At 45.7% G+C, this 24,335-nt stretch overlaps 2 protein-coding genes and 1 long non-coding RNA gene across 6 annotated transcripts; all 3 read right to left on the reverse strand.

Annotated features, from left to right (window-relative positions):
- Positions 1-1,403: 1,403 nt before the first annotated feature.
- Positions 1,404-4,768, reverse strand: si:ch73-217n20.1 (complement receptor type 1). 3 transcript variants are annotated; one of them, XM_068306328.1, is made up of 11 exons: positions 4,633-4,768; positions 4,355-4,552; positions 3,808-3,907; positions 3,663-3,736; positions 3,303-3,524; positions 3,031-3,225; positions 2,428-2,524; positions 2,279-2,352; positions 2,024-2,200; positions 1,765-1,950; positions 1,404-1,683 (listed from the first exon to the last, which is right to left on the reverse strand). In XM_068306328.1, the coding sequence occupies exons 1-11, from the start codon at positions 4,685-4,687 to the stop codon at positions 1,658-1,660; spliced, it is 1,404 nt and encodes a 467-aa protein (XP_068162429.1). In that variant the 5' UTR covers positions 4,688-4,768; the 3' UTR covers positions 1,404-1,657. The 3 variants fall into 3 exon arrangements, with proteins under 3 accessions (XP_068162429.1, XP_068162428.1, XP_068162431.1); XM_068306327.1 differs by having other exon boundaries at positions 1,404-1,950; XM_068306330.1 differs by lacking the exons at positions 3,663-3,736; positions 3,808-3,907 and having other exon boundaries at positions 1,404-1,950.
- Positions 4,769-5,365: 597 nt separating this feature from the next.
- LOC137589361 (uncharacterized) lies at positions 5,366-7,202 on the reverse strand. The gene is made up of 3 exons (XR_011034167.1): positions 6,872-7,202; positions 6,660-6,768; positions 5,366-6,373 (listed from the first exon to the last, which is right to left on the reverse strand). It is a non-coding gene; the product is annotated as an uncharacterized lncRNA (long non-coding RNA).
- Positions 7,203-9,980: 2,778 nt separating this feature from the next.
- pfkfb2a (6-phosphofructo-2-kinase/fructose-2,6-biphosphatase 2a) lies at positions 9,981-24,121 on the reverse strand. 2 transcript variants are annotated; one of them, XM_068307058.1, is made up of 16 exons: positions 24,007-24,120; positions 23,121-23,291; positions 22,215-22,340; positions 21,580-21,676; positions 21,385-21,451; positions 21,233-21,307; positions 21,088-21,144; positions 20,870-20,994; positions 18,895-19,102; positions 18,032-18,178; positions 17,850-17,954; positions 17,641-17,770; positions 16,492-16,554; positions 16,338-16,402; positions 12,384-12,584; positions 9,981-10,984 (listed from the first exon to the last, which is right to left on the reverse strand). In XM_068307058.1, exons 2-16 carry the CDS (start codon positions 23,209-23,211, stop codon positions 10,931-10,933), a joined length of 1,611 nt encoding a protein of 536 aa, XP_068163159.1. In that variant the 5' UTR covers positions 23,212-23,291; positions 24,007-24,120; the 3' UTR covers positions 9,981-10,930. The 2 variants fall into 2 exon arrangements, with proteins under 2 accessions (XP_068163159.1, XP_068163167.1); XM_068307066.1 differs by lacking the exon at positions 9,981-10,984 and adding an exon at positions 15,599-15,746 and having other exon boundaries at positions 12,444-12,584; positions 24,007-24,121.
- Positions 24,122-24,335: the final 214 nt, after the last annotated feature.

Consider the following 24,335-nt stretch of genomic DNA (forward strand, 5'->3'; position numbering starts at 1 on the left):
TCCAGGTGTCCCACTTGCATTTTGTTCCGTCCCGATGCAGACAGCTCTGCCAAAGATCGCCCAGAAACAGGGCGGGTCACTTTGTTGGTGCGCTCCAGTCTAAGTTTAGAACGCTCGTCATCCTGTTTAGTTCAGCGAGTTGAAATTCCTCCTTAAACTTTGGTTCCACCCATTAGAGCTCGTCAAAGGCTTGTCTAGACTCATTTGAAATATTTAGCACTGTGGGCAGAAGGTGACGTCAACGGTACGCATAAAAAAATACGATTTCCAAAAGGCGACAAACAGGGTAAGAAATCTGTCTTTGCTTCATTTTGGACTTGAGCCAGTCGCTGTCTGGTCCTGAAGCTAACGCACGCTTCCTGTGGTTGGTTCCACTACAAAAACTCAGATCGTGTCCCCCGAGTCAAAAAGGAGCCGGAAATTATGAGAAAACATTTCCTAAAATGAACGGAACCCATCCGTCCGTCATGATCCCCAACACGGAACCCGTGTTTCAACTCGATGAAGACGAACCGACTTTCATGTCTGAGTGGTCCAGCAGCGTGTTCACCTCCACACGTGTGCAGGAGAGTCAGACCGCGACCTGTGTGTCATGTGCTCGTGACCTTTATGTCGAGTGCTAATGACCTGTGTGTCGTGTGCTTGTGACCTTTGCATCGTGTGCTCGTAACCTTTGTGTCATGTGCTCATGACTTTGCGTCGCGTACTCATGACCTTTGCGTCATGTGCTCATGACCTTTGTGTCATGCACTCATGACCTTTGCGTCATGTGCTTGTGACCTTTGCGTCAAGTACTAATGACCTTTGCGTTGTGTGGTCGGGACTTTCGCGTCATGGGCTCGCGACCTTTGCATCGAGTGCTCGCGACCTTTGCGTCGTGTGCTCCAGACCTTTGCGTCGTGCTCACGACCTTTGCGTCGTGTGCTTGGCGTGTTTGCGCGCTGACAGTGTTGTGGATCTGAATGCCGATGCCGGGCCGCAGGTCGTCAAGATGTGCTCATGTGGCCTCGTCTCCACAGACAACATGCTAGCATGCTAACTCGGACCATTCATCATCACCCCCCCCCCCCCCCCCAAACCCCTCCTAACCAGAATCTGTTTCTTTCCTGCAACCTGATGTTTTTCATTTTGTCGCCTTTAACAAGAGTTTGCTATGATGTGTCATAGAGTTGATGATATTTGCACTTGAATTATTGCTCATGTAAAGAAATGTCTGGATTTTGTTTTGTCTTTTTGAAATGAATGGAAACGGTCGTTGTGATTTTCTCGTAGCTCGTTTGTTCAGAAGCGCTCACCCACTCGTTTAGTCTAGAGAAGAAACGCGTAACGTCATCGCCTGTAAAGAACGTTTGTACTTGTTACTGCCCAAAACACTTATTGAAATAAACATTCTGTACTTCAGCTTCATTTCAAACATGTTTTAATGTCTGTATAATAAGTTTAAGTTGAAATAAAAGAATATATACGCCTTTAGTTTGTTATCACAAGTGGATTTTTACAGGAGTTTTCTTTGAGGGAAGATGCGATAGCTTTATTATTTCCGTTTGGCGTGAACGCTGATGTTTACATTTTGCTAGCGTCTTAGCTAGCACGTTAGCTCCTCCAGTTGAACGGTTGTTAGCACGTTAGCTCCTCCAGTTGAACGGTTGTTAGCACGTTAGCTCCTCCAGTTGAACGGTTGCGCTGCAATGACAGATAAGTTAGAATTTTACGTCTGCTGTGACACACGACATGAATCCGCTCTTTGGAGTCCAGAGATCTCACCCCCCTGTGTGCATGTGGGGAGGCCGGGGCTCCATCGGCCGTCGTCGCCACAGGTGATGATGCCTGGGCCGACTCTTGTGTAGCCGTGGTTACACTCGATGAAGATGGTGTCCCTGTACTGGTGCGTCGCTTTATACGCCCCAGACCAGAAGGCGCCGGGCACGTTGGGAGGTGGACATGTGACTTCTGTCAGGAAATGAAACGTGTGATTAGAATTTACATGGAAATAAAACATGTAACGTGTAACTGAATCATTCACCTTCACATGTTGGAGGAGCCGCGTTCCACGTTCCATCCCTGGTGCACCAGATCTCTCTGGGGCCCCTGAGGACTCCTGCCCTGCAGCGGTAGGCGGCGATGCTCCGGTAGAGGTAGGCCTCCTGCTGGCCCACCAGCTCCGCGTGGGTCACCTCTGGGGGGTCGCCACACTCCACGGCTGAAAGCAGATATGAACACAAGTGTTTCAGCTGGAGAGGAAGGAAGTTCAGCTCCACCTCCTGATGCTCCAACGCACCTTCACAGACAGGAAGTCGCCCGTCCCAGCCTCGACTCAGGCAGTTCCTGGTCGCCTTTCCAACCAGACGATGGCTGAAGGATTGACATCGAGTCCCGTTATTAAATGTGAATGTGAACCGTTTAACGGAGATAATGCACCCTCCTCACCCCTCGTTACAGACGGCCGTCGCCGTGTCTCCAAACTCCACCCCGCTGTAATTAAAGCGTCCGTTGGCGATCTGTCCGGCGGAGCCGCACGGTCGTCCTGTCGGGGAAAAGCTATAAGTTAAATATAATAAAAATATCTGCGTGTGTTACTTTAAAGGTTCCATGAAACAACCCATTGATTGTTCAGAATGTTTACAGATAATGAACAGATAATCAGCAGATTAATAAAACCGTGTTTTAAGGTTAGCTTCACTGCTAATGTTGACCATTAAAAACTGTTTTTATCGTGTATTCATTTGATTTTACTTCCTTCTAACTCATTCAAACTGCGTTGTGTTTTATCACACGTTAGAAAGTTGTAGACCTGCTGTGGAATTAAATTAATTAATTAAATTGAAAATTAATTTTCTGGCTTGAAGGTTGAAAACAAAACATTAATTAAAAAGTTTAATGACTGCAGGAAAAAAGTAGAAAATAATCCGTTAATGAATATTAACTAAGAAGAGTGATTCAGTAGCATTCAGTAATGAGGAAGGCTTATGAAGGCTTATGAAGGCTTATGAAGGCTAATGAAGGCTTATGAAGGCTTATGAAGGCTCTCACGTTCACACCGGATCAGCTGACTGGTCCACTTCCTGTCCACACACCTGCGGTACCTGCTGCCCCCCACCTGGACGTACCCGACGTCACACTCGTAGTGAACCCTGTCCCCAGGATTGAACCGCGTCCTGCTCGCGTACCTGTCCGCCAGGTGGGCGTGGCCGCCCCCGGGGGTGTCCGGGACTCCACACCCCAACGCTGAACAGAGGACCCCCCGGTTAGAGAAAAACCACATCAGATACTTATTGAACACGTGTGGGCCCCCCCCACCTCACCTTCTCCATCAGGTGGTGGCGTTCCCTCTGGGAGGGGCAGGCACTGAGGGGGCGGGGCCTGCCAGCGGCCGTCAGGTCCACAGGTGATGCTCTGGGCGCCATGGAGACGGAACCCCAGGGGGCAGGTGAAGGTCAGCTGGTCTCCCACACGGAACGAGGACGAAACCCCCCCGCTGCTGATGGCGTTCCCCATGGCGGGGGCGGGGCAGGAGGGCCCCCCCGCTAGGATCAGAGTCACATCGGTTAGACGAGTCGATTCAAACACATCAAGTGTGACGCAACCCCCCCCAACCCCCAGCCCCCCCCCCAACATGATGACTGGATGATGAGTCAAACGCTGACTCGCGTTTCGTCACCCACCTTCACACCTGGGGACCCCCCCACTCCACCCGGTCCTCTTACAGGTCATGAAGCTGGGCCCCTTCAGGGAGAACCTGTGGACACGTGACACCTGTGAGCATGCGCAGTCCGGCCCACACCTGCCGAGGCGGAAGCAGCGTCTCACCCCCGGTTGCACACCGCGAACACCCGGTCCCCGATGTGGGCGCTCCGCTCGTACCGGAACCGGCCGTTCGGTAGATTACCGGCGTTCCCACACGACCTCTCTGTCGGGAACGAGACACGGAGCGTCAGCGGCAGGTACCGGGAGGAACCGGTACCGGTACCGGAACCGGTACCGGGAGGAAGCAAGTCATCAAAATCTATTCTTGAAATTTCTAAATGTCCCAGTTTAGGATTAATAAAGTTAATCCTAAACTCAAGTTTTACTTCATTCATTTTTAAAGTCAGACCGATGAATAAAACAAACTTCCGTTTCCTGTCGGAGTCTGGACTGTAAAATACTTTACGTTTCATTAAACCATCGATCATCTTTTACTAATCAATTTATTCCAAATCGAATTCCTGTTTCGGATCGGGGTGTGCTCTCGTCTGTGGCCGCTAGAGGGCGACAGGCCTCGTTTGATAAATAACACTCCGGATTCATCTCCAGCTTCTACCGTCGCGTCTCTCCCCGGTTTACCGGGAGCTGCCGGTGCGCGTCGGTTCCTTACTTTCGCATTTCAGAGTGACTTTGGTCCACGTCCCGTCCCGGCACTGCGCGGCCCGGACCCCCGTGGCCGGTGTGGAGTCCTCGGGGCAGTTATAATAAACTTTATCCCCCCGGTCGAACGTCTGTTTGGCGGTGAATCTGCCCTCCAGCCTGACGTGCGGGTATTCGGGCGGTGGGCCGCATTTCTCTGGGGTCTGAGCTGATTTATTTAAAGATGAGAACAAAATCAGACAAAACATCACAGACACGAGTGGAGACACGTGGATTCTTCCTCTTCACCTGCAGCGAAGCTCACGAAGGATAAAACCAGGACGGTCCAGGTGAGGCTCCTCATGTCTGCGTCAAAATGATCCCAAGTGGCCCCAGGAGGGGCAGATGGAGTGATTTATAGGGGCGGAGTGGGGCGCGTCCCACCGCACCCGCTGCCAGTGACGTCAGCAAACTTTATTATTAAGAGAATCTTTAAACCAATCAGATCATTGGGAAAGAAAACTTTACGACCGAACAAAATAAAAAACATTTTTAGAAAGTTTTTTAGACAAACCAACCAAAAAATCTTAATAATAAATAAACAATAAATGTGTAGATTTAGTATGTGTACAAAACTGACCCCCCCATCAGTGAAGGGAAACATTATGTGGCCCTTACTGGAAAGCATTTGGAGACCCCTGACATTAGGTTTAATTGAGCTTTAAAACTGTGGTTCAGACGTCTCGTCTGGGACCACTGGATGGACGCTGGAACGATGAGTTCAAGAAGCTCTAAACGTGAATCTGAGGCTGTTTGTTCCTTCAGTGGAGACACCGTCCAAGAATAAACCTGAAGACATGAGCTAAAACATCTACAGTCCACACGTCCTGATTGTAAACACACCAGAACGGGAAGTTAAAGTCACTGGAGGAGGTAGCTTTGAATAGTGAAGAACAAGAAGAACAAGAGGAACAAGAACAAGAAGAGCAGAAGAAGATTTGATTGATTTATTCACAAAAGCCAAATTACAAGATAATCACTTTGACACAAAATCAAGAAGATTCACGCAAAAAGGATTTCACACTTAAAAAACAAATATGGAGGAAAATATACATGAGTTAAACCCACCAGTGACTGAACACGTGTTCCTCACTCAACACGGAACATAAGACACCTCTGATGCCCCTGAAGGTCGAAGAAGAAGAAAAAGTTTTATTTTTTATTTTTGCACAAACACTTTAATCACATTCAAACATTTTACAATTTTTCATTGGATGAAACTTCAAAAACACTAAACACCAATAAATGAAAGGAAATACAATTTAAAGATTAGTACATTATATCAGGAAGTTTGCAGAAGTGAGTTGATCATCAACTAAAGTCCATAGGACATTTTTGTAACACCAGATGTTCCTAAAGTTATTCAGGTCTTTTGTCATTTTATAGAAACCAGATTCTAGTTTTAAGCGACATCTGATGTTACAGCAGAAAACAGGAGCTGCTTCTGGAACAGTATTGTTTTCAGTTCTCCTCTTCCTGGTCACATAAACTGTGAGTTTTGCCTCTCCAGAGATAAAATTTAAAAGCTGCCACTTTCTCTGATTCCATCTGTTGTACCCAGCACCGTAGATGGATTTCCTGATACTAAAGTTTTCACTGAACAGATTAAAAACATTGGTAAGAAGAGTGAAGAGCACTGAAGTCTCCCACACCCACTGAAAGCAGGACAGACTGTCTCCTGGAGGGGACAGAAGGGACACTGGCTGGACACCGCAGGGTTAAAAACAGAGATAAAGCATTGAACCGACGGCACCATGTAAAATCCTCCACTGGAGGTCGGCTGGTTTTGTCTTGAGGGGGGGTTTGTACAGAAGTCTCCACTGTGGGTCAGGTCCATTTCCCATCATCCTGTTGGCCCAGGTAGTGGGGGCTCTGTCACACAGGCTGCTCTTGTTGATCACTTTTACACATTGTCTGTACAGTATTTTTTGTTGGCCGGGTGCAGACCGTTGACCAGGACGGCGTCACCTGACAGACCGTTGACCAGGTCCTGCAGGTCGGAGGGGGAGGAGAGAGAAAAGAGACAAATGAATGGAAACACCCACAAAAAACAGGAATGGGGCGTTTTTGCTTTGGCTGCAGCGTTAAGACCTGGGAGAAACACTTCCTGTCCAGCTCTGCTGTGTGTGTGTGTGTGTGTGTGTGTGTGTGTGTGTGTGTGTGTGTGTGTGTGTGTGTGTGTGTGTGTGTGTGTGTGTGTGTAAAAATATAAAAGACTAATTTAGTCACCAACTTCTTGTTTTGAAGGAAGAATAAAATGTATTTACAGCACTGACCTCATTTTGCAGTAGCCCCGCCCCCTCGGATGTTTCAGAAAACTGCATGCTGGGTAAAGTGGGAGCCTGGGACAGCGGGGTGAAACTTGGCGTCGCTCCTGATTTTATTCTGGCGAGTGAAGAAGAGGAGTGAAGGTGAGCTGATTGATACAGGTGCACCAATTTGATCACATTTGAACATTGAATATTTCCCTCACACCTTAAACACACACCTGCGTCCCACCATCAAACTGACCGTCAGCAGCTAAACACCAACCAGCCGGCCTTCAAACGATGACTGGGTGTCTGGTGGAAGTAAACTACAGATATGAAGGCACGTGTTCTATTAATCTGAGCAGACAGGATATTTATGGTCCCAGATAAAAGGAGCTTCCTCATTAACTGGTTGTGTGGTAACACCCACTGTCTAGATTTCAACATCTGTCAGAACACTCAGAGCTTCAGAGGAACAAATACGGACCTGTCTGATGAGGAAATTAAGAAACCACAGCACGCGTGTGCGTCACGGTGTTTGTTGTGTCCCGTCAGCTCATTGTTTCGGTTGTTGGCTTACCGTTTTGGTTCTGTCGCCTTCACCGAACTTCTTGTGTGATGATCGTGATTTTCTTTCAAGATTTTCCTTCTGTTTTGTGACCAAGTGTTACCATGGAAACCAGAGATGGAGGTTCTTTGGATAATCTCAGTTTGATGACACCTCAGGTGGGCTGGGCCTCTGTGTCAGGGCAGAAAGACACAAATCTAATCTTTGGGACGGCGAATCAGTGACGGGTAAAGCTCACGATGTGCTTGATAAAAACAGTACAGTACATGACGGTTGTGTTACGACTGGTCCCACAGCCCTGGGCTCAGACGCCACTCACAGCTCCGCCCACACCGGCGGCTTCAGCTGTGGTTGAGATTTGAAACCGATGTTCCACCGGCGACCGCTTCCATGTCCAAGTACGGCTTTGTTTTCAGCAGCTTTGTTTTTTTCCCCACACAGAACCCACTCAGTCTTCATTCCAGGAAGTCTCTTCACTCACACTAGTTTTCCAGTAAATTTCAAGTGAAAATTTTGAATATCAAAGTTATAGTTATTGATGAAGACAAAGAGGAGCCCCCCCTGGTTGTGCTGGCTCTCCCCGTGCCGACAGAGGTAGATGGAGTGGGAGTGGACATGGGTGTTCATGAGGTAGTACACGATTTTACTTTGGATGTAGTCCTGCACCCTGTTGACCAAAAAACGACGGCCCACATTGATGACCTGGATGAAGGACAGATTCCTGTGGGGGGAGGACAACAGGAAAACACATGTTCATTGTATAAATATTGAAATGTGACTCAAGGCTGGTGGAGGGATGTCTTATTCACTCTGGGGGTAGTCTAAACCAGAAAGCACCTGCTCCTACCCAGCGCCTCACGCCATCAAAGACACCACAAAGGCAGGAGTGAAGACAGATGGTTCCGTTCTTGGATCTGGTTTGGTTTTGGTTTGATCAAGATGTGCTCAAGAATTCATGTAAATAAGACATACCAGATAAAAATGATGAATTCCAGCGACCAGAATCACCACATGACACAACATCAGTGATAGTAACGTCTACCGTTACCTCATGTCCGACATCCACAGCCATTTATTTGTCTCCTCTTTTGATGAGGTTTAAAATTTGTTTGGAATGCTGGTCATTTTAAAATCATAATCATAAATATACCGTTATTAGCCAAAGGGTCAGAAATAAATAACCTGGTGTTAATATTAGATGTGTCAGAAAACTGAACAAAGGTTCAAGAAGGTCAACAACCTTCTTTCTACACATCAATATTCAAAATTGAGCTGTCAAAAATTTGGACTTCCTTTTCACTTCAATGAAAAATATATTTGATTAGGAAAGTTTCATTTATTTAAATACACCCACAGTAATGTTTGCTACAAAAATTACTGGGTAATGAATACAATCAATCAAACAAATGACCTCCAGAGGAGATAAGCAGCTCTAGATGTCAGTCTGTCTTAAAAATGATGTCCTGTCGCCCCCTGCTGGACAGTATGAGTGTAACAGTTAAATGTTTTTTTTTGAACGTTTTGTTTTTTATTTATTGATGTTGGGATTATGTGAATTTTATTGAGGTATTTTTGTTCGCATTTTCTTTTGTTTATCGTGAAGCTTCGTGGTTTCTGTCCCTCCTGGGCCTCCGTAGCTCCTCCGTCCTTTCCTTCGGTGATGCGCGGTGTCGCTGAGGCTAAGTTGCTGCTCCGCTATTTTCTCATTTGGCCTTTAAACCTGAGCTGTTTTCGTTGCACACTCCAGTACATAACAACAGATAATGTTCTTATGTTACTTGCAGTTTTATTTTGTCTTTGGCGTCCTTTTACGAGATTATTGTAATGATGTAAAAGTTTGGCGCCAGCGGACAGTCGGTACTTCCGGTCTGGTAAAAATGCCGCGAAGATAATGGAGGACAAATTGTACTATTTAATATTTATGTTTAGGAGGTAAAAAGCAGAAATTGAGGAGACTAAACGTATATTGTCTCCTACAAGTATGTTTTTGAATATTACAAATAATTTTGGATCTTTTGTTCAGCAAGTTATTTTGTTCTGTTCACAGGTGTCGCTGTGAGACATTTCTAGACATTTACTGTGAGGCCTTACAATTCAAGGACTCAATTGTGCTTCGAGTCACTCATTCGTCATTTACCAGGATATTTGCAGCGATGACGTCTGGATCGTCACAGATCGATTCAACAAAAAACACCTTAAATCGGGGTCCCCAACCCAAAGGGTCAGTACCGGTCCGTGGGTCATTTGGTACCGGGTCGCACACAAAGAAAAAATAATTTCCATTACTTCCGTTTCATTTATGTCGGTGTCTAAAGATGTTTTTATTTTGAAAAGTGACGTCTGTGCAGAATGACACACAGACCAATGAGTGCGTCTGTCACGCTTGACAGGTCTCGATCATGTGACAGGTTACCAGCTGTTACCCCTAAATTAAGCGCCCACAGCTGCGCCAGTGTTCTGGATTAAAGTCAAGGCAGATTATCCTGAGATCGCCCAAAAATGATCTTAATCCCTGCTTCCATTTCCAACCTCCTGTCCTTTAGATTTTCTGCAGTGACAGTGACCGATTGTTCTGGTGTGTGAATGAGATTGTTCCGTTGGTGGTCGGAGGAACCGTTGGTGCGGATTGGCTGTCTCGCCTCAGTCAGTTTGCCCCAGGGCAGCTGTGGCTACACATGTAGTGTAACATCACCAAGCAGAAATGAGGAATGAATGATGGATCCAAGGTAGAATTATCTTTGAGTGTCTAGAAGAGAATTAAATCACCAGAAAAACACAACTGATTATAAAGAAAACTTTTATTCAAAGAAACATTTACAGCAGAGTTCGCACTAAGACATCCGAACCTGACACCTGTCCTTCCGTTCAGGTCAAACATATGTTCACACATGTGACGCCAACATCTGGCTAATATCACTCAGTCCTTTAGATAAAGGCACTTCTGACCAATGACTGATTTAATTTGGACAAAACAATCAGTTCAATGAATGGATGTTCTCCACGGGCTATTTCTGAAGGTAGTGTTTAGACATGCATTAAAAGCTTATGCTTTTGAAAAAAACTCAAGTGCATGACGGCGCAGTAAAGAATGGTCTGCTGCTGGATTCATTTACAATCTTTAGTCACTTTAGTTCACAGAACAGCAGCTTTACATCATCAGCTGGTGGATGAATACATCAATGCTGTGACTCCAGCAGACGACAGTCGTTTTCCTGAACGATGCCGATCTGTACATCAGTAGTTGCTGCATTTCTAAAGGGACGACACATTTTTGCACAATATCTGGTTGAAGTCAGCTTTAAAATTCTGGTGGTTCCGACGTCTCGTCTGGGACCAGAGGAAGGATGAACAATTGAACCTTTAAATAAGGTAGCTTTAAAAGTAAATCTGGGGAAAAACTGAAGCTGTCTCTTCTTTCAATAGAGACACAGTCTACACTAAAACAAAGCATGAGGTAAAACATCTACAACCCACAAGTCCTGATTCTAAATACACTAGAATCACAGATAGTTAAAGTCACTGCACTAAGGCATCAAGTCTATGTACGTTCATGCAAACTCACAATAACATGGCAATAACTGATACAACAAGCCAACAACACACACAGCTCGACACGGACTGAAGCTGCTGCTGGTTTCTCAGATAACGTGAAACGCCCTCGTGGAGGAATGAAAGATAAAACGATGGCGTGACACATGTGAGGTGGACAGAACAGCCGGTCCACAACTCCTCAACTCTGAACGCCGTCATCCGGTTCCACCGCCGACAGACCGTTCACCAGGTTCTGCAGGTTGGAGAGGGAGAAGAGAAAGCAGACGACATGAATAAAAACACCCAACCGAAACAGGAATGAGGCGTTTGCTTTGGCTGCAGCGAGCGTTCAGACCTGAGGTCAGGGCAGACGTGTGGAATACCCTGCCTCCTTGGAGTCTCTGGGAGGGGTACTGAACAGTGCTCTGGTGGGAGACTCCATTGTTATCCTTGGGGACTTCAACGCTCATGTGGGGAGTGACAGTAGACCTGAAAAGGGGTGAGTGGGACGAACGGCCTCCCTGATCTGAACACGGGTGGTTTTCTGTTATTGGACTTCTGTGCTAGACACTTTGTCCATAATGAACACCTCGTTGGAGTACAGGGATGTCCATAAGTTCACATGGAACCAGGACTCCCCAGGCCAGCGGTTGATGATGAACTCCGTCATATCATCAGACAGGTACAGCCAGGCCAGGCCTACCGCGGCAGAGTGGTCATGGAAGTAAAAACCGGGGTCTAGGAGGAGTTCGGGGAGGCCATGGAAAAAGATTATTGGTCAGCCTTGAAGAAATGTTGGTAAATTGTCCGGCGCCGCAGGAGGGGAAAGCGGTGCGCAGCCAACAGTTTACAGTAGAGGAGGAGAGCTGCTGACCTCGACTGGGATTATTGTCGGGAGGTGGAAAGAATACTTTGAGGATCTCCTCAATCCCACTGCCATGTCTGACACAGAGGAAGCAGAGGCTGAGGTCTCAGAGGTGGACTCGTCCATCACCCAAGCTGGAGTCACCGAGGTGGTTGCCAAACTCCTCGGTGGCAAAGCACCGGGGACGGATGAGATTCACCTCAAGCACCTGAAGTCTCTGGATGTGCAGGGACTGTCATGGTTGGCACGTCTTTGCAACATCACAAGGCAGTTGGGGACAGTACCTCTGGATTGGCAGACCAGGGCGGTGGTCCCTCTTTTCAAAAAGGGGGAGCGGAGGGGGTGTTCCAACTATAGAGGGATCACAGTCCTCAGCCTCCAGGGGAAAGTCTATTCCAGGGTACTGGAGAGGAGGATTAGACCTACTGTATAGTCGAACCGCGGATTCAGGAGGAACAATGTGGTTTTCGTCCCGGTCGTGGAACACTGGATCAGCTCTACACTCTCCATCGAGTGCTCGAGGGTTCATGGGAGTTTGCCCAACCTGTCCACGTGTGTTTTGTGGATCTGGAGAAGGCAGATCCCTTGAGGTATCTTGTGGGGAGTGCTTCAGGAGTATGGGGTTCGGGGCCCTTTGCTGAGGGCTGTCCGGCCCCTGAATGACCATACTGGAGCTGGGTTCGTACTGCCGGCAGTAAGTCAGACCTGTTCCAGGTGCAGGTTGCCCCTGTGAACCACCTTCAGACAAGAGGTTGAAGATGGATGGATGAGTGGATGCAGCACTGACCTCATTTTGCAGTAGCTCCGCCCCCTCAGATGCTTCAGAAAACTGCATGCTGGGTAAAGTGGGAGCCTGGGACATGCGGGCCTGTGCTTGGTTGCCCATGCTGTGACAGCGAGGCCTTTTGATCTGGTCTTTGCTGGACAGCGGGGTGAAGCTGTTTCGTCTGCTGAAAACCGAATGCTTGGCGTCGCTCCTGATTTTATTCTGGCGAGTGAAGAAGAGTGAAGGTGAGCTGGTTAATACACGCTTTTGTACAGGTACACCAATTTGATCAAATTTGAACATTGACGCCCTGCATGAGTGCCACGTGATGCCATGTGAAGACACTCCTAACTCGCACGAGAGAATCAACACTCCTACTCTAAAATGTTATATTTCCCTCACACCTTAAACACACACCTGCGTCCCACCTTCAAACTGACCGTCAGCAGCTAAACACCAACCAGCTGGCCTTCAAACGATGACTGGGTGTCTGGTGGAAGTAAACTACAGATATGAAGGCACGTGTTCTATTAATCTGAGCAGACAAGATATTCATGGTCCCAGATAAAAGGAGCTTCCTCATTAACTGTGGTTGTGTGGTAACACCCACTGTCTAGATTTCAACATCCGTCAGAACACTCAGAGCTTCAGAGGAACAAATACCACCTGTCTGATGAGGAAATTAAGAAACGACAGCACGCGTGTGCGTCACGGTGTTTGTTGTGTCCCGTCAGCTCTACCGAGGATTTTGGTGTCTATCAGCCCATTGTTTTGGTTGTTAGCTTACCGTTTTGGTTATGTCGCCTTCACTGAACTTCTTGTGTGCTAATTTTAATGAAGGTTTTCCTCCCGTTTTGTGATGCCAAGTGTTACCATGGAAACCACAGATTCTGTAATAAACACTCTTCTTTTCCTTTCGGCTTTTCCCTTCAGGGGTCGCCACAGCGAATCAATTTCCTCCATCTAGCCCTGTCCTTTGAATCCTCTTCTCTCACACCAACTACCTTCATGTCTTCCCTCATTACATCCATAAACCTCCTCTTTGGTCTTCCTCTAGGCCTCCTGCCTGGCAGTTCAAAACTCAGCATCCTTCTACCAATATATTCACTATCTCTCCTCTGGACATGTCCAAACCATCTCAGTCTGGCCTCTCTGACTTTATCTCCAGAACCTCTAACATGTGCTGTCCCTCTGATGGACTCATTCCTGATCCTATCCATCCTGGTCACTCCCAGAGAGAACCTCAGCATCTTCATCTCTGCTACCTCCAGCTCTGTCTCCTGTCTTTTCCTCAGTGACACTGTCTCTAGACCAAACAACATCGCTGGTCTCACCACAGTTTTGTACACCTTTCCTTTCATTTCAGCTGAAACTCTTCTATCACACATCACACCTGACACCTTCCTCCACCCGTTCCATCCTGCCTGGACACGCTTCTTCACCTCTTTTCCACACTCTCCATTGCTCTGGACTGTTGACCCTAAGTACTTCAAATCCTCCACCTTCTTGATCTCTTCTCCCTGTAGCCTCACTCTTCCACTTGGGTCCCTCTCATTCACACACATGTACTCTGTCTTACTGCGGCTAACCTTCATTCCTCTCCTTTCCAGGACAAACCTCCACCTCTCTAGCTTCTCCTCCACCTGTTCCCTGCTCTCACTGCAGATCACAATGTCATCTGCAAACATCATAGTCCATGGAGATTCCTGTCTAACCTCGTCTGTCAGCCTGTCCATCACCATAGCAACAAGAAGGGGCTCAGAGCTGATCCCTGATGCAGTTCCACCTCCACCTTGAACTCCTCTGTCACACCTACACACACCTCACCACTGTCTTACAGTCCTCATACATGTCCTGCACCGCTCTAACATACTTCTCTGCCACTCCAGACTTCCTCATACAATACCACAGTTCCTCTCTGGACACCCTGTCATCAGCTTTCTCCAGATCTACAAAAACACAATGCAGCTCCCTCTGGCCTTCTCTGTACTTCTCTATCAACATCCTCAAAGCAAATACTGCATCTGTGGTACTCTGTTTTGGCATGAAACCATACTGCTGCTCACAGATGTTCACTTCTGCCCTTAGTCTAGTTTCCACTACTCTCTCCCATAACCTTCATTGTATGGCTCATCAGCTTTATTCCTCTGTAGTTGCCACAACTCTGCACATCTCCCTTGTTCTTAAAAATGGGCACCAGCACACTTCTCCTCCATTCCTCAGGCATCTTCTCACTATCTAAGATCCTGTTGAACAACCCAGTCAGAAACTCTACCGCCACCTCTCCTAGACACTTCCATACCTCTACAGGTATATCATCAGGACCGACTGCCTTTCCACTCTTCATCCTCTTCAATGCCCTCCTCACTTCATCCTGACTAATCTTTGCTACATCCTGGTCCACAACAGTCACTTCTTCTAGTCTTTGTTCTCTCTCATTTTCCACGTTCATCAACTCTTCAAAGTACTCTTTCCATCTTCCCATCACACTACTGGCACCTGTCAATAGACTTCCATCCCTATCCTTAATCACCCTAACCTGCTGCACGTCCTTCCCATCTCTGTCTCTCTGTCTTGCCAACCGGTATAGATCAGTCTCTCCCTCCTTACTGTCCAACCTAGCATACAAGTCATCATAAGCTTCTTGTTTGGCCTTTGCTACCTCTACCTTCACCTTACGCTGCATCTCCCTGTACTCCTGTCTACTCTCCTCAGTCCTCTCAGTGTCCCACTTCTTCTTAGCTAACCTCTTTCTCTGTATACACTCCTGTACCTCCTCATTCCACCACCAAGTCTCCTTATCTACTTTCCTTCCAGATGACACACCAACTACTCTCCTACCTGTCTCCCTGATCACATTAGCTGTAGTTGTCCAGTCATCTGGAACAAACACTAATCTGTAATAAACACTAATCGTTTTTATCTGCGACTATCCAGATGTTTTCGTAAAACATCTCGGCGGTCGGGGCCAGCAAAGCCTTCTCTGCTGGCCTAGCAACCAGAAATTATGATAGTATTTATGATTAAAGCGAATTAAATTTTAATGCATTTTCCTCAAATATATTTAAATATATGTATAAACATTTATATAGGTTTAGGTAAGACAGTTTTTATACAGTCAGAATTCAGCTAGCTTGTGTTGCCAGGTTGAATCAGATCACGAGTTGGCCTTGTCTGGCCGGCTAGCTGGCCTCACGTTCGCCTGACATGTACGTGTCCTGTGATTGGATACTCACTCTGAGAAGGCGGGGCTATGCAGCTGCTATGCAGCCACACATTTGAAGACAAGCTCTTGTGAGACGGGGATCCGATCCCTGAACTAGCTGATTTGTTGCTGGAATTAAAACGCACGGATAAACTGTCCAACCAAGTCATCGAAGTGTTCTTGAGGAAAGAGAGGAGAATGGATTTTTTGTTTAAATAAGCCGTTTGAACTGCTGTTTTGGTGAGTAAAGCATTTTATTTTTTAACTTTTCATATTTAAGAGATCCGTTTCATTATAACGCCGTCACTGCTGAAAAATAGTCTGTTTTATCCACGATAGAGGTGATGCACACCTCTATAGTGTTTTAGTGTATTTGTGAGCTGTGGTGTCACACATGATGGTCATTTCAGAGGGTTTTGTTGTGATGTAGTTGTGTGACGTCTATAAAGTTGTGGCCGCGGGTTCTTCTGTGCGTCTATAAAAGGAGTAGGGCTGACGCCTCTTGAGAAGTGATGGTTATGGTCCCATTTGAGAGACGTTATAAACGCCTCAGTCCTGAATGCTACATTAGAACTCTGACCTAGGTGTGGAATGCACGGCCCACCACTGTATTTCACACATGACTTCTGAGGGAAGACAATCCTGGCGTCTGGATCCTTAATTTTACCCCCCCCCCCACCCATCAGACTGTCTATCCAGTCATGGCTGTGGGAACTAAACAACCTGCATGGACACAACTACCAATGGAGGTTTACCCCATTAAAGCTTACTAATGATCTGTTCCTGTGAGTGTTGACAGCTTCAACCTTCAAGTCAAACATGTCCACTTTACAACCTAGAAGAGGAAGACAGAAGAAAATCTGTCACGGCCCACAAGACGTGAAGGTTCTGCTGACTTGTGAAGAGTCCTTTGAATGAACTCACCATAAGCCACAGGACTCAGTTTGATGACGGTGTGCAGGGGACACCTCAGGTAGGGCAGATCCTCTGTCAGGAAATAAAGGGACAGTAAATCAGTCAGTAACGGGCAGAGTTCATTTTACCACAAGAAAGTAGTGCATCCCTGGGATGCGTTTCATAAAAATTTGTGAATCCCAACATGACATTTATGCATCCCAAAGTAATAACAGAATGTACGGTAGAAGTGTACACAAGGATTGAGTTTTGCCAATAGTACAATATAAAAACTAAACTAGAACCAACGCGGTCAAAGACTGCAACATCCCACGACACCCCTGAATTCAAAATTTTACCCTGACCTACTTGCATAAATCAAAGATCAAAGATCTTACTCACACTGGACTTCTCCCTTGTCTTTTTATCTTATCTAGTTCTTAAGTGTAGAAAAGTTCAAATTTGACCTTGACCTAGTTTATTCAAGATCAAGGTCAGCATCTCAGTAGTTTCTGACTGGGTTGTTCAACAGGACCTTAGATAGTGAGAAGATGCCTGAGGAATGGAGGAGAAGTGTGCTGGTGCCCATTTTTAAGAACAAGGGAGACGTGCAGAGTTGTAACTACAGAGGAATAAAGCTGATGAGCCATACAATGAAGTTATGGGAGAGAGTAGTGGAAGCTGGACTTGGGCAGAAGTGAACATTTGTGAGCAGCAGTATGGTTTCATGCCAAAAAAAGAGTACTACAGATGCAGTATTTGCTCTGAGGATGTTGATAAAGAAGTACAGAGAAGGCCAGAGGGAGCTGCATTGTGTTTTTGTAGATCTGGAGAAAGCTGATGACAGGGTGTCCAGAGAGGAGCTGTGGTATTGTATGAGGAAGTCTGGAGTGGCAGAGAAGTATGTTAGAGCGGTGCAGGACATGTATGAGGACTGTCAGACAGTGGTGAGGTGTGCTGTCTGATGATCGTGCGTCCCTGTCAAAAAATGTGCGTCAAAATGCAAGGAAGCACGCAAACCGGAACACTGAACAGGTAAAGCTCATGTTGTGCTTGATACAAAAACTGCTGTTACGACTGGTCCCAAAGCCGTTGGGTTAGACGCCACTCAGAGCTCCGCCCACACTGGCGGGTTCAGCTGTAGTTGAGACTTTAAACCGATGCTGCACCGGTGATCACCTGCACTTTTGTCCAGAAAATAGGCGAGCAAGCAGCGCAGGACGGCCTGATGACAGATGACCAGCACATTGCCCTGCCGCTCCAGCTCCATGATGACCGGCTCCAGCCTCTGGACCAGGTCCTGGTAGGACTGAACACAGACGGCGCATTATCAGACTCAACCAGTGCAGCATTAGGGAGCCTTCACCAGTGGAGGGAGTTCCCCTTACCTCTCCACCAGGGTAGCGGTAATGGTACTTGTCCTGGTCCCTCATAGCAAACTCCTCTGGGTATTTTTCCTCAATCATCTTATACGTCATCTCTTCACACACTCCCTGAAACACAAATGCAATCGAAGCTGAACACACTGTGTGACACCACCGTCTCTCTGGTGATGCGTCGGTGGACATACTGCATCTATTTCATTCAGGATCTTCCACTGCTCGTAGGGAACTCCCAACTCCTCCGCCGTCTGAATCGTGCGCCTCAGCTGACTGGTCCACACCTTCAGGTCTGTCAGATTCTGCTGCTCAATAAAACCCTTCAGCGCTGCTGCAAACTGAAAGAAAACAACACAACGGATTCAGTTCAACCACCTGCTGTGATGATTAGTAGATGAGGCAAAGCACAGCTGCAGGATTACGTTTTAAAGCTTGTTGTGCAGTATATTCTATTCACAAGTCTTTCGTTTCACGGCTTAAAAACAAAGCAAACAAGAACCAATGCAGTCAGAGATTGCAACATCCTGCGACACCCGAGTTTTAAAATTTTAGCCCGACCTACTGGCATAGGTCACAGATCAAAGCTAGTGCTCTGACCTACTTTCATATATCAAAGCCATAGCTTTGATCTATGGTCTCACACTGGCCTTCTCCCTCCTCTTTCTATCTTATCCGGTTCCTGGGTATACAACGTTGAAATTTGACCTTGACCTAGTTTTGTCAAGGTCAAGGTCATCACCTCATCTTCATCCCCTTTGCTGCCTGAGTCATCTGCTTTTTGTTTCATCTTTCTATCTAACGGTTGTGAAGATATTTGGTGGACAGACGGACTAACGGACAATCACGCAAACGCTGACGATTTCATTACATCACATTGAAGCAGGATGTAATAAGAGTCAAGCTAGCTGTTTCCATTCTTTGTGCTAGGCTAGGCTAGGCTACCGGCTGTAGCATCAACAGCATCGGTACCCAAAAACAGATCTGCTAGTGTAAGACTTGTGGAGGTGCAGCTGTCTTTATAGAGTCTGGAACTGGAAGTGATTTATCAGAGCACCTCTCTTCCTCTGGCTGACAGCTCAGAATCCCCCCCGATGAGCCCCTCCTGGTTGTGCTGGCTCTCCCCGTGCCGACAGAGGTAGATGGAGTGGGAGTGGACGTGGGTGTTCATGAGGTAGTACACGATTTTACTTTGGATGTAGTCCTGCACCCTGTTGACCAAAAAACGACGGCCCACATTGATGACCTGGATGAAGGACAGATTCCTGTGGGGGGAGGAAAACAGGAAAACACATGTTCATTGTACAAATATTGAAATGTGACTCAAGGCTGGTGGAGGGATGTCTTATCCACTCTGGGTGTAGTCTAAACCAGAAAGCACCTGCTCCTACCCAGCGCCACACGCCATCAAAGACACCACAAAGGCAGGAGTGATGACAGATGGTTCTGTTCTTGGATCTGGTTTGGTTTTGGTTTGCCAGTCAGTTAAAACTAGAAGATCTTCTCAAGAATTCATGTAAATAACACATGCCAAATAAAAATGCTGAATTCCAGTGACCAGAATCACAACATGACACAACATCTGCCAGTGATGGCAACGTCTACCGTTACCTCACATCAACTGAAAATAGGAAGAAATCCACAGCAGTTTGTCTCCTCTTTTGATAAGGTTTAGTATTTGTTTGGAATGCTGTTCATTTAAAAATGCTAAACAATCATGAATATACAGTTACTAGCCAAAGGGTCAGAAATAAATAACCTTGATATATAAATATCCTGGACTTTTTCACTTCAATTAGAAATGTATTTAAGTTCCAGTGAAAATTCCCACATGACAAAACATCAAAAACGGCATGCAAACACAAACATTGATAGAAATGTAATGTATGTTAAAATGTTTATACGTATAATAAAATGTATATGTGCATAAAGGTCTTACATTTTGTCCGTCATGCTCCGGACACGTTGCCATGGCAACACGCACACCTACAGAAAATTTGTAACCGAGAGCATGTTTTTGGAGGTGGGAGGAAACCGGAGACACCGGAGAAACACGCGTAGACACGATATGAACATAGAAACTTCACACTGAAAGGAGGTTCTACACGTACCACCAGAACTGTCTTGCTGTGAGATGATAGCCATAACCATAGCCATCGCACCACCCAGTTTGTATGTAATGCTTACTATGAAAAATTTAAATCTGTGTAAAGGTCTGAAATAGAAAGATCTGATGCATAGAAAGTAAAAAAAAATTTTATTACATTATTTTTACACTTTTATAAGACGGCCCTTTTAAGACCTTATTATGTCATGTGGAGGTAAAGTTTAAAATTCTCCTTGTACCAAACACTAATAATGCATTGAAATCAATATGTTACCAATTATTGGCAGGGTCAAGGTTGTAATATCTTTATCAGAAGTATTAAACTGCACAAACTTTTGGAAATATATTTTGTGTTTTTCCCATTGGAAGAAAAACAGGGTTCTAATCGCAAATTCCATATAAACATATATAATAATAAAATTAAATATAAAACCCTTTTTATCTATGGATAGGTCTGAAGTAATGGAAAAGATCTGATGCATTGAAAAAATTTTTTTCTGAATTACATTTTTTTTTTTTACACTTTTATGAGACGGTCTTTTTGTGACCCAATTAGGTAATGTGTTTTGCCATTTTAATAGGTCCCCGAGGGTTAATAAGGAAACCATAATTCATTTAGACACACCTATAGTGATGTGTGCTACAAAAATTACTGGGTAATATATACAATCAATTAAAAAAATATCCTCCAGTGGAGATAAGTAGCATTTATGGTACCGGACGTTAGACGTTAAGATTAAAAATGATCTCTTGTCGCCCTCTGCTGGACAGTCTGGGCATGTGCATGATTTGACAACTAACAAGTGGAGGACCTTTAGGTAGAACCCAACTCCATCTTTTTGATTTGGTTGAGGTTAGGGTTATATTTTATAAGTAAAAAGGAATAAATTCAACCAGTGGCAAACTTAACTGAACAAGCTCTTACTTGTCGTGTTCATCTGGTTCTAAAGGTTGGTATGCGACTTTATAGCACTCAATTCTCTTCAGGAAGTCCTCCATCACGCTTTCTCTGTCCCTCTCAGGGTAATCTGGGCTGGAAACCTTTACTTCCTGAGTGAAAGAGACATTTTTAGACAACATTTACTGTGAGGCCTTACAATTAAAGGACTAAACTGAGCTTCAAGTCACTCATTCATCATTTACCAGGATATTTGCAGCGATGACATCTGGATCGTCACAGATCGATTCGACAAAAAACACCTTAAGAAAGACATAAATCATTAGAAATTCCTATTTCCTGATGTGGAAATATATTATGACACTTGATAATAATTATTGCATTTCTCACCTTGTAAGCGTTTTCCTCTGCAAAACTAAGGAGGAGTTCCCTCCTCTCTCTGGTGGTGTTGGTGGCATCAAAAACCTATTAAACAGCACAGGATATTCAGACTGCACCAAATTCCAGTTAACAAAAACACTGATTGGTTGGTAGGTCCTTACTGCAATCTGGCCCCCTTCCTCATTCAGGTAGGCCTTAACATCCTGCAGGGCCACCAAGGCACACTGCCTAAAAAATTTTATCGGAAAACTTTGTTAGTGAACAAATTCATCGTCAGTGAAGCTTTACTGATTGGTAAAACCTGAAGTAACACAAGCACAAGGATGAAACATGCAGAGAGGATCATTCATACTCACTTTCTAATTTCCATTGCTTCTTTATTGTCATGTCTGAAGAAGTCATAGGATTTGTATGACTGCACAGCTTCTCTCCTATAAACACCCAGGTTAAATACTGTGTAGAAAAGGAGAGGACAAGGTGAAAGGAAACCTTACAGAAGACTTCCTCACATCAGACTCTACCAGACCAGTTCTCCAGGTTTTAGCTCCTGTTTATGTGACAAATAGGATTAGACTCCAGACAAAGTCATTAAATTATGGTAATTATGAGTAATATCCGGCTGCATCGAGCTGCAAGACTATCCAGCCGGATAGTCCGGATAGTCTAAATTTTTTCTCTGTAACACATCAAAAAATAAAATGTAATTGTTTGTAAACTTAAAATTTATTCGTTTTAACCAAGTATTAAAAATGCATTCATGAATAAAGTTCAGTACAGAACTGCTAATGATTATATTCAGGTTAGCCTGGAGACAAGTAAATTCAACGAACGTCTCCTGGAACTAATTAACGTGAGCCGAGGTTCACGTGTATTGTATTCTTTCTTCCCTTTCACTTCACAGTAACTCTAATATTACGAGACCCAGAGGAGCTGGTGATTCTTTTTGATTCTACTTCCTGCACACAGATCACATGTGACAGCAGACACAAACCCCTCGTTGGCACGCCGATCCAGTTGAGGTAGCGCGTCAACTTCTTGGACATGTAGGTTTTTCCTCTGGCAGGTAAACCGATCATCACTATCAGAGTCGGAGAGTTGGTCATATAGGACGCCCAAGCTGCAGTGTGAACATTCAAAACACACACACGTACACTTTTAGATTTGCATTCTATCACAAATTGTTAAATCCTCATGCAGCACATTGTCTACACAAAGCAAAGCGAGTGAGGGTTGTGCAACAATCCAATGTCACCTCTATAGTGTCAGTCCTGGAGCTGGTTAACCTTTGGTTTAACATTTCTGGCACACCACTGTCATTTCTTGACTACCGGTAAATGTTTCTCCAAGTCCTGTTGCTTAGTAACATGGGTTATTTATCCACTTTAACCTTGTTTGATATGAAATGGAATATATTTTGTTCTCTTTTCAGTGTCCACAAAAGACCATCCAGAGCTCAGGGAAAAAATCTGTCAAAACAGAAATCTGGCAAGATCAGACTTGAGAAATTGTTGGAGCAGATGTCTGCAGGTTTGGGACAACAGCAGGCAGGAGGAGTTTTGGACTTCAACATGTAAATGGAGGAACTTCAGACTCAGCTTTGTTGAAATTTTTCCTCAACTGGGAACTGTTTCTTTACCTCAGAGGCTTTTCTAGCAGCTAAACGTCCATGCTGTTTGTTATAGCGACAAAGGAATTTGTGGTAGAGCCCATTTAACAAATAAACCCACACTGTACACATAGTAATAACGACAACTGCTGCCTCAGCTGACGTTTCACCATCGGCAGCGGCTGGTACCTTATCACCTCTTGATTCAAATGGCAAACAGACCAGAAGAACTCCCTGCCCAGCGTTATTACATTACACAGAATAAAGTTCAATAATTAACAGCCCACTCACAGCATTTCTTCTCTTTGGTCCTGACGTCCATCCTGTTGGACAATAACGTGCAGTCTAAAGACGCTGCAGTTCTCAGCTGTCTGGTCGACATGGTCCCGTCTGATCCGTTTCCTGCAGACCTGGTCCCGTCGATCTGGCGACAGCGAGCGTCAATCACTGGTCAGCAACTCTCTGAGGACAGGAAACCGTATCAGATTATCACCAGACCCATCATGTCAGCCAATGACAGCAGGGTGTCACCACGAAAGTGTCCATCTACCCATCTACCCATCTGCTGGTGAAGCCTTCAACATGCCAAGCAGGAAGAACCTGATTGGATGTGGGTAGACTTTTCAAAGCGTGTTTTAAAGCTACCACTGCTATCTGTGTGGATTTATTGTTGTCTCATTCTAATTTAACCTGGCACCAGAGGGTCCAGGTCCAGGTCCAGGTCCAGGTCCAGACCACAACACGCAAACACACCAACTCCAGGTTCAAAGTAAAGGTCTTGTTTTGACCGGAAGTCCATCGCTTTGACTCTAAAGACGGTTCAGACACGTTCCAAAGTTTCTCCGTCACATTTCCTGTCCTGTCGGAGCGTGGAGACCCCCGTGGAACCACCGCCTCCTCCCGCCCAGGTGGCCGGGTGATGCTGGGCTCGGAGGCGGCCGGCCGGGGCCGAGCTAGCGGCTACGGCTAGCCCCAAACTTCAAGCTAACACCCCTCCAGACTGGACCTTCACCGCAGCTGTTCACCACGACATCCCGGCATGCCGCAGTCCGGCGGCAGGCTAACGGCCGCTTGACTACCGGCAAAACGTCCCCCAGTCTCCAGGAAAGAAGCGCCGTTTAAAAAGAGAAAGAACGTCTTAACGGCCGTGACGTCATCAACAGTGACGCAAGCTCACCCAAAGGCAGCAGGTGCTCCGGCCCCGGAGCCCGTCCTCGTCACGGCGGCATCAGTCGGCTCACGCGCCGACTTGTGTTCTTATACTCCACAGAAGCTACCGGAAGTTAGCTGCTCTCCAGAGCTTCCGGTTGTGTTTTTCAAAATAAGATTTAAAAAAAAAACTTTATTTATTTATTTTTTTGAATAAAAGCCGCATCCGAGAGGATTAAGTGATTACAGTCTGTAACTGTTGGTGCGACACAAGAATTAACATATATGTTTGTTAATTAGTCAGGTAGGTAGGTAGTTAGTTAGACTAAGATTGAGATTTGAAGAGGACATTGTGAT

The sequence above is a fragment of the Antennarius striatus genome, chromosome 2, assembly GCF_040054535.1.
Source record: "Antennarius striatus isolate MH-2024 chromosome 2, ASM4005453v1, whole genome shotgun sequence".
Lineage (NCBI taxonomy): Eukaryota > Metazoa > Chordata > Actinopteri > Lophiiformes > Antennariidae > Antennarius > Antennarius striatus.